This window comes from Hoplias malabaricus, chromosome 14, assembly GCF_029633855.1.
Source record: "Hoplias malabaricus isolate fHopMal1 chromosome 14, fHopMal1.hap1, whole genome shotgun sequence".
Lineage (NCBI taxonomy): Eukaryota > Metazoa > Chordata > Actinopteri > Characiformes > Erythrinidae > Hoplias > Hoplias malabaricus.
In genome coordinates this window covers 32,400,493-32,409,989 of record NC_089813.1, presented here as the reverse complement: position 1 = coordinate 32,409,989, position 9,497 = coordinate 32,400,493, and the positions used below count along the sequence as shown (strand labels likewise).

The window sequence follows — 9,497 nt, the reverse complement described above, 5'->3', positions numbered from 1 at the left end:
GAGGAAGACCTGTATCGTCGTTTGAGATTGCTTTAGTTGCATCACTCTTCTTTGAATTCGGCTAAATGTCCTCATTAGAGTCCTTGTATTATTGAGAGAGCGTTTCATATACTGAGATATTGCATCCTGTCAAACAGGACTGAAATCAGAGCAACAGGTTTTAAACCAGTAAAGTCTTTGAGTTAAGTCTGCCATATTTATCTTTAGTCCTTCAAACTTGTTTTGGCGTAGCTCCTTGTGAAAACAATGTGAAACACAGCAGGACCTTAACTAAGTCCTCTGAAAGATTGCTTTTAGACAAGTTATCAGGGAATAACGGGCACAAAACAACAACAAAAAAAATTGACATTAAATTAACCGCTAGAATTTGGACTTGCAATATAAAAATAACACAATATTAGAGTGACGTTAAAAAGAAATAAAATCACCTTTTCAGTGGCCATTCTTCTATTTTTTGCAAATATTCTCATTGTTGACATTGTCATAAAAGTTGAAATTGGCAGTTGCAAAAAAATTCAACTCTTAGCACAACAAAAAAAGCAGCATAAAAATACATGAGGTCATTTTTTTGTTCATTTGTTTCTAAAAAAAAAAAGTATAAGGAACACTGTTGTCCATTTTTTTTTTCATTTTCATATGGTTTGCTATAAAATATCAGGAATCTAAATATTATTACTATCATTATTAATATTATTATAGTCATTGATAAAAATTCACATGCCAGGCCTCATAATAAGTGTGTGTGTGTGTGTGAGAGCGAGAAGAGAGAGAGAGAGAGAGAGAGAGAGAGAGAGAGAGAGAGAGAGTATTAAAGTACGTTGATGTGTATCTGTGGACAATTAACAATTATAGTGAAGAAAAAAATCCAGCATCTATTCATTATTGTCTGATCATTATTATTTTACTTGTTTTTCCCAAAGTTAATCTCAGCGAAAATATTGCTTTCTAAAAAAAGGAAGGGGGGAAGGCGCATTTATTTGTGTGTGAATGTGTGTATGTAATTATGCCAAGAAGAAGGGGTTAGTGAAGGACTTTTGGAACTGAATAGAGAGAATAAACATTTTCTGTCCTTTCATCAGAAAAGGAGAATGGATTTATTGTCCTTCCCCATGCCATCTCTCGTGTTTGCGAATTATTAAAGGAATTTTGTAATGGAAGGGAAAAGATGAAGTTTCTTATATTCTTTTCTACACTAAATATAATAAGCATTGAATTCACTTGATTAAAATATTTACATCAATTCCACAATTATTAAATACATTATATCAAAATGGTAGCCTTTCTGTTAACTTGATTTTGGCCAGAAATGTTTAAATGAGGCAGTCCTTTAGGTAGGATTTCAGAACCTAAGCACCAGCATAATTAGGATGGGACTGAGAAATCAGTGAATCATGTTTTTTTTTTTTTTCATTTGTTTTTTTTAAATGGTACATTATTGACTGTGAACACCAGTTAAGAAAATATGTTTTAGAAATGATAAAAATGTACAAATAGTAATATTGCTAAATATAGGCTATATGTGTCATTTACAGGCTTTCAGTGTATAATGGACTGTTGTTTACAAACTTACCAGTGTCCATCTAGAACAGTCTAAATAATCATTATGTTATTTTATGGCATTACTTGGCACTAAAATAGCCGAATTAGAATTCTATAAGGGCACTAGCAGAAAAGAGTATTATCACAGAGGTGAGTTTAGGCCTAGCTTCCTCTCTAGTAGTCATCACCACTGCCAATACCAATTACAATGAGCATAAGGCATGATATTTGCGCATGATGTATACATTTCAATCAAGTAAACCCAATGCATATTTTAGTGTGTATGTTTGTGTGTTTGGATAAAGGGGTCAGCGAAGGGCTTCTGGGGTAGAATGACGAAATCGTCTGTTGATAAACAATATTCTGTCTCCTGACATGTTGACAAACTGTTATGAAGTTGTTATCAAGATTCTGATTCATCTTCCATCAGTTTTCAGAGCCTGACTCGTCCTCGTCACCAGAGCCCTTGAAGCACGCCGACTCGTAGTGCTTGTTCAGGTAGGACTTGAGGGCGAATGTCTTGTCGCAGCGCTTGCAGCGGTAGTGCTTGAAGGCTGAGTGCGTCTGCATGTGAGCACGCAAGTTGGAGCGGTCTGCGAAAGCTTTGCCGCAGTGTGCGCAGGCAAATGGCTTCTCACCTGTGTGTGAGCGCATGTGTCCCTGCAGCAGCCATGGCCGGCTGAAGGCTTTGCTGCACACGTTGCATTTGTGCTTGAGGTCATGCGTCAAGATGTGCATGGCCAATGCCGGCATGGACACGTACACCTTGTTGCAGGTGGGGCATTTGCGCGCCATCTTGCTGTCCAGGCTGCGGTGCGTCTGTTTGTGGCGACTCAGGTTGGAGGATGTGGCGTATGTCTTGCCACACTCATTGCATGTGTGTCGCGGGTTTCCGCCACTGGACTCCTTGGCAACCACTCCATTCTTCCGTGGGTCCTTAGCTTCGCCTCTTCTCCGTGAGCGCCCATCCGAGATATAGAAACCTTCTGCAGTGATGTAGCCATCGCTCAGACTCTCGCCCTCCCCGCTGTAGTAGCCACGAGCCGTCAGACCAGACTGAGGACTGTCGGGATGCTCCAGGTCTGGCTCACAATACTCCTCACCACCACTGCTGACCGGAGCATACAGAGGGTCAGACACAGCTGAGGCCAGTTTAAGCTCCAGCTTCTTCTCACTCTGGTAAGTTGAAGGACTGATGTAGTCCTGAATGTAGCCTGCGTGGAAGGAAAAGACACAGACAAAGTCAGAGTAAATTCAATAATTACTTAATAGTTGAAGTTTTCAGGATGTATTTGTGAACCCTGTAGATATGAATAACTCTTGATATTTTTATTCATGTTTAGATCATGGATTCAGTACCAAACTAAAGAAGCAAATTTTGAACATCATTCAAGCACATCTTGGCTGGTCATTGGAGCCATTCCTTTTTTTTCTAAGCAGTTAAAATGTCTATAGTGTGGTACTAATTTTGTTTGTATTGTGATTAAGCCACCTGTTGTCAAAATGGCCAACTATCCTCACATTAAATTGATAACTCAGTTATGGTACTTAAGAATGTAAGTTTATTTAAGTCTGAGAGAAAGGATTATCTGCTTAATGCATGTTAGACAAACTTGAAATACTAACACATCAGAAACAACACAATATTAAATGGCATTTTAAAAAAACTGTTATTCTATGCTTAAACTAACACTGGAGTTATTCTGCTAACGTATCCAACATAAATTGGAAAGGATTTATTAACATTCCTTCACTTGAATTGTTTATTGTAGTGCTGTGTTAAATAAAAGAGTTCTGAATGTTTTTAACTCTTTAAGTCAGTAAATTATATCATTGTAACGCTTCTACTACAGTAACATCACTGTCCCACACAAGATTAACCCCTTAAAAATGTTCTTGGTGACATGCTAAGGCTCTTTATTCACTAACTTCATGGAGTACAGAGCAAATTGTCTGAATGACCTTAAGATATAGAAGTATGTAAAGTTTGGGCAATCTGTACTTTCATTACTGAATGGTAAGACATCTCAGTGTTAACAGATGAATGCTCTAAGGCATCTCCTTCAGTCAAGGTGTCTTAACATGCTGTCATGCTGTGTGTGTGTGAGTGAGAGAGGGAGAGAGAGAGAGAGGGAGAGAGAGAGAAAGTGGGTGTGTGACCCAGAGGGTTTTAACACAGAGATAATGGCTAATTAAGTAGACTAACAGTATTGGGAGCTCAGAGACCCCCTGCTACTTCTGTTTTGTGTGTCCTCTCTCTCTCTCTCCAATGAAGTAATCTGATTGATTTTGTCCCTTTCTTTCTTTGATAAGATTACCACAGGGCATCTGTAGGTAAGAGCGTGCATCTCTGTGTGTGTGGTGTGCATGCCTTTGTCAAGTTCTGAATTCCTGTACGGTATTAGCTTTCTTTTTCTCTTCATTATACTGGCAGAAGCAAACAGGGTTGAAGTTCAGGTTATACTGTAGCTTATAGCACAGTATAGCACCCTTATAACTGATAATAATTACAATAAAACCAGAAACGTTACTTAAGCATTTACATTGTGAAGCTAATGAAAAAAGCCAGTACTTTCAGAGCAAAAACATTTCATGTATCAAGCAACCCTTTTCAGCCCTATTACCAATTTTGAATCCATTCAATACTGACCTCTTGGAATACATAAAGAGACACAAAGACAGGGAGGGCGAGAGGGATAGAGGGAGAAAAAAATCAAGTAGAACAGCTGCTCTTCTGAAGCTTTTTAACATAATGGCTGTAGGCTGTTTGTTAAAAACTAGGTGAGAAATCATCTGTTCCACTAAATGTGAATGGAAGGTAGAGTCTGAATGTAGAGGGAAAGCCATCCCAAGACCCTGAACGCAGCAAGCGCAGCAAATTAAGTATTGACTGCTTTTTTAATGAGATTCAAAGTTTTTTTTTTGGCCGCTGATCAATAGCCTATCTGCTGTAAAACAATACACCAGTAAGCAAGGGAGAGACACTTTAGACAAGCCCCATCACCCCCTGTGCTGGGATTGGTTAGTACTTTGCCTTCAGCACTGGGATTGGAGAATAATATCCTGCCCCATGCACAAAGACTTGAGTACTTGCTCATAGTCACAACCAGTCTGCCAATAGGAGGGGCTTCTTGTAACATGGGCACCAAGGAAAACAACTCGTTTTGCTGCGGTAAGCTTGCTGAAGGACCTTGGGGGGCGGGGGCTGTGGGTCATTAGCCAAGCAGTTAAAGCGCTCTTAATGCTCTCCACTCCAGTAGGTCCTCACATGGAGAGCAATTCTCATTCTGCTGTCCGCAGAGGAACAATGAAAGATGACCACAAACACAACCTAGAAATCCTTTGGTTCTGCTGCATCCAGGCTATTTATTACCAGTTGTTTGGTTCTGCTAATCACTTTGCTCAGACATTTAAAATAGTAATTCATTAATCAGCCTTAGTTCAAACACACCATTGAATGAGACAGTAAGACTCATTTTAACGCTGTAAAATATTACTAATGCCACATCTCAGTATTCACCCACAGTTTTTATTCCCATTCACAGCCTGATAAAGAATAGAACTTATGAAGCAGGACCATTTCACTACTCCAAGCACACACACATACACACACAAATATACATTTGAATGTATTAGGAGTTGATGCATTTCTATACATCATTGCTTTTCACTGTTTGTCAGATTTCTAAAAACATTTAAAGAAAGATAATAAACTAGAATACTTGCTATAAAAATTTTAATAAAAATGCACAGAATTTAAATGAATTTATTTTATATCTATTTATAATTTTTAAAAATAGTGTAACTGAACTTATTTATTAGGATCCTTTATTATTTATCCATTACAGCCCAGAAAACAACATTTTTAATAGAAGAAACGAACATTTGAAAAATACTGAGCATGTTCTGAGTGTTTCTGATAATAGAGTAAGCAACAGTAGAGCATTCCACAAGTTCCTGTTGATCCCAGGCTCATGCAACACATTCTGGCTCTATCACACATGCCGAGGGTGGGGCGTCAGACTCTAAACTGTTACACTCGCCTACTCTCCAGAGGGAATAAAAGAGTGACACTTTATTCACTTATCAGCAACAGGACAAAATGTTTACTTTTTAAAATCAAACTGCGATATAATGTTGGCCAGATTATGACAATAAAATCAAAATCCATATACATTTTCTACTGACATGTATTTAATAGTCAGAATTAAGTGTAATATTCCTTTTAAATTCAGACATTAGACGAGTATTTTTTCATTTTCATAAAAAGTGGGCAGAATACTTTAAAAGCACTACAACCCCGAGGGAGATGTTATAACTGTATTTCACTCTGTAATATCTTTGTAATATCTTACTAAATTCCAGAAACATCCTCTTTGCTCTCCTGTCTTTCTTCCATAGCCTCACCTCTGCCTTTCCATTTCTCAGAGATGGAAGCAGGTTTTTGATGGAGCTGCTTGTGCTGCCTCCTTTGTTTCCGCTGAGCTCGCGGAGCTGTGCAATAGTGCTGACGCAGCAGTCATTATTGAGACTGAGAGCAAAAAAAGGTGGCATGTACTGAGAGTAAGCAGTGTCCAGTCTCATGTTTTGTTCTGTTTTTTTTTTTAACATTACACATTAGATCTATTTAAACATATTTATTTTTTGGGAATGAAGTTACAGTTCGTTGTTCCAGTGTAATTCACTGCAGTTTAGTCAGCGTATTTAACAGTGTAGTCATGCAACAATGTAATCAGCCAATCCATTTTGTTACCCACAAAAAAAAATAAAAAAAATAATAATAACAAGTGCAACAGGTGGAGAAAGCAGGTATTTCTTTTAAGCTGTACTTCCTTTATCCATCTCTCCTTTTCTCTCTCTCCTGCCTCCTCTAAATCTCTCTATCAGCTTATCTCTAAAAACATCACAACACAACAGAGGGGAGCAGACATCTGCTGCCCAAATCTGCCTAAAGAGAGAGAGAGTGACTGATTGTGTGTATGTTTGTGTGTGTTTAGGGCTCAGGGAGCACAGGAAGCCCCTCTAACTGCTGCTTAGCATGTGCGGATGGATCTAGCCTATTCAGCTGTGATGCTATTTGTCCTTTTGTGTCAGTGCATTTGTCCTTTTGTGTCACTGTGCACTGCATATTTAGATTATACACTGGGCACCATCATATATTCAGTAGTGCTCCACGCGTTCTCCTATTTCTCCTTCTCTATAATATTCTTCCGCCCCCTCTCCTCTGTTGTTGTGTACTGTACTTGAATGTATCCTGTGGTGTCGCTGACTGAAATCCTGCCCCCCGCTTGGTTTCATATGTTGCAACGGAGGACAGAGAGAAAGAAAGGGAGAGATAGAGAGGGAGTTGTGCTAGAAAGAAGGATGGGGGAGGAGAGGGAGAGTGAGAGGAGAAGAGATAATGTGCATGTTGGGAGGGGGTTGTACTGGACTGTGGCAGAAACTCAAGGGCATTATGAGCTAAGGACAAACACATCATCCCATCATGCCTCAGGAGTCTTTCAGTCCAAACGGTAGCCACTGGTTCTCACAGCCAGAGGAGTCCATCCATAAAGAGAGCCTAAGCCTCCTAGCATTAGCTGCAGATGCGAAACAAGCCCACTATCAGCCCCTGTCGCATGGCCTTATTTACATAAGCTCATCGCTTCCCTGTGACCTGGATTGTGTGCGTACATCACTCGAGTCAAAAACACACAAAAGTGTGAGGCCATGGGGGAATGAATGGGGAGGAGACAGGAGGAGAAAAAAGGGGATGAAGCGAAGGGGGTTAAAGGATTATTTAGGATCCTGAAACAACAACAAAACACCAAGCTTTACGGAACATCTGGTGATAATTCTCCTGCTAGTGGTATAATAATATATAAAAAAAATATAAAAAAAATGTACAGCAGTCCTGGTTTTGCCATGATATCTCCAGATATATTACCCTGATTTTAATAGACCAGAGACTTGTGTTTTGGAGTGTGAGGGTATGGACTGTGCAGTTGCATAAAGCGATAGACAGACGGACATGCAGCATGTGCACACTCACCATTCTCGCTGAGTCGGACACCCAAGCTGGTCACTGAGTCTGTGATGGAGCGGGTGAAAGTGAAGGCGTCGTCCAGGTGCTGCTGATGATGATGGTGATGATGATGATGGTTAGATGCCACCACAGGAGACGAGGAGAAATCATCCAGCTTGATCTTCTTCACCAAAAAGGAGCGGGGCATGATTCACGCACGGTCAGCAAACACACGAGCGCAAGAAGCACTACGCATGGGCGTCGAACAGAAAATGATAATTTAAGAAATGACAATAAAATAATTTCCTGGAGGAAAATCAAAAAAAAAAAAAAAAAAAAAAAAAGAAGAAGAAGAAGAAGAAACAGCAGCAACTGGAGCTTAAATCCGTATGTTATTTCTTATGAAAACCTGACCTCCCAGCAAAAGAAAAAAAGAAAAATGAAAAAGAAAGAAAGAGAAATGGAAAGATAAAGGAGATGGTGAGCAAGGCGAGAGGAGGAGAGGCGACGGATGATGCGATGCTGTGTGTGCGCGCGCTACTGTACGAATTGCACGCACATGCACACACTCACACTCTCTCTGCCTGGTGTTAGGGAAAGAAGAAAAAAAAGAAAGAAAAAGAATCTCGTTCAGCACTGGATAGCTCCCGGGCTGCAGTGGGGGCCGCTAGGTAAAAGAAAAAGAAAAGCAGAGAAAGAAAGAGAAGAGACAGAGTGAGAGAAAGGGAGAGAGAGAGAAAGAGAGAGAGAGAGGGAGACAGAGAGAGAGAGACTGAGAGAGACTAGCTGAGATCAGCAGTCAGGCAGGCTTATATGGGGCAGCAGTGGGAGAGAGATCAGGTGGTACACAGCAATGGAGCTGCTTAGCTTTAATCCATCAAATGTCCCCTGGGACACACATCAAATTACTACTGAACCGTCTGTGCATTCACACACGCAGACGAGGGGGGGGGGACACACAAGACAGAGACCCCCCTCTGAAACTCCCCCTTTTTCACCCCCTACTCATTCACTTGGCTGGGAGGGGAGAGAGAGAGAGAGAGAGAGAGAGAGAGAGAGAGAGAGAGAGAGAGAGAGAGAGGAGGCAGACAATAAAGCCATGTGGCTGAGAAGGAGGGGGCTCTGTGTCCTGTCCTCTATTGTTTTCCAATGAAGTGACACAGTTTATGTTCGGCCACTTCTTACAAGCTGTGCATCGTCTTGCTGCCTCCTACAGCCTCCTCCTCCTTCTCAACATCACCGTATCCTCAGAATACCCTGACATATCTCCCACAGAGCAGCCAAGCCTACCCACACGATCTGTACTCACACACACACACATGGAGAGAGAGAAAGAATGATAACCATTTCCTTAAACACTGCTGTCCTCAGAATGCACTCACTAGCTGTATCAGTAACATGTCACTGCTACAAACTCTCCAAACCCTCCACTTACATACTCTATCCCTGCTTCCCTCTACCCTACCGTGCCCTCAAGATGTCTGCCCTACTATGCGTAGCCAATTAATTACAGAATTAATTAATTTTAATCTTTATCGTCCTGACAGCATGTAAAATTAGACCCTACATATGCTAATGTGAGAGGAATTTGCCATCGGAGTTGGAAGGGTGGGATCTCAGATTAAATTCACATGGAAATGTTGCATATGATTTTTAAGTGTCTATTCAGCCTTCTGATAATTCGCCCAAAGGGAAAATGCATCAATGGTTCAAAATCTGTGTGGTCTATTTTACTAAATGGAACAGTCTATATTTGAGGTATAATAGCATTTTGTAATTTAAAAGGAAAAAACTAGGAATTTACCTCCTAATAAAAGCTGCAACTATTAAATATGTAATGATTATGCACAAAACTGACTAGTGAAATGGGGTTGTTTGTTTGCAGTTCATAGGTCAGCAGATAAGAACTAAAGACATCAAAGTGCTGTATCTTAAACACCTAATTACTAAATTA

General features: G+C 40.3%; 1 protein-coding gene across 1 annotated transcript; it reads right to left on the bottom strand.

The window, feature by feature from the left end:
- Positions 1–1,452: 1,452 nt before the first annotated feature.
- Positions 1,453–7,751, bottom strand: scrt2 (scratch family zinc finger 2). The gene is made up of 2 exons (XM_066644814.1): positions 7,571–7,751; positions 1,453–2,753 (listed from the first exon to the last, which is right to left on the bottom strand). The coding sequence occupies exons 1-2, from the start codon at positions 7,749–7,751 to the stop codon at positions 1,966–1,968; spliced, it is 969 nt and encodes a 322-aa protein (XP_066500911.1). The 3' UTR covers positions 1,453–1,965.
- Between the last annotated feature and the right edge of the window lie 1,746 nt (positions 7,752–9,497).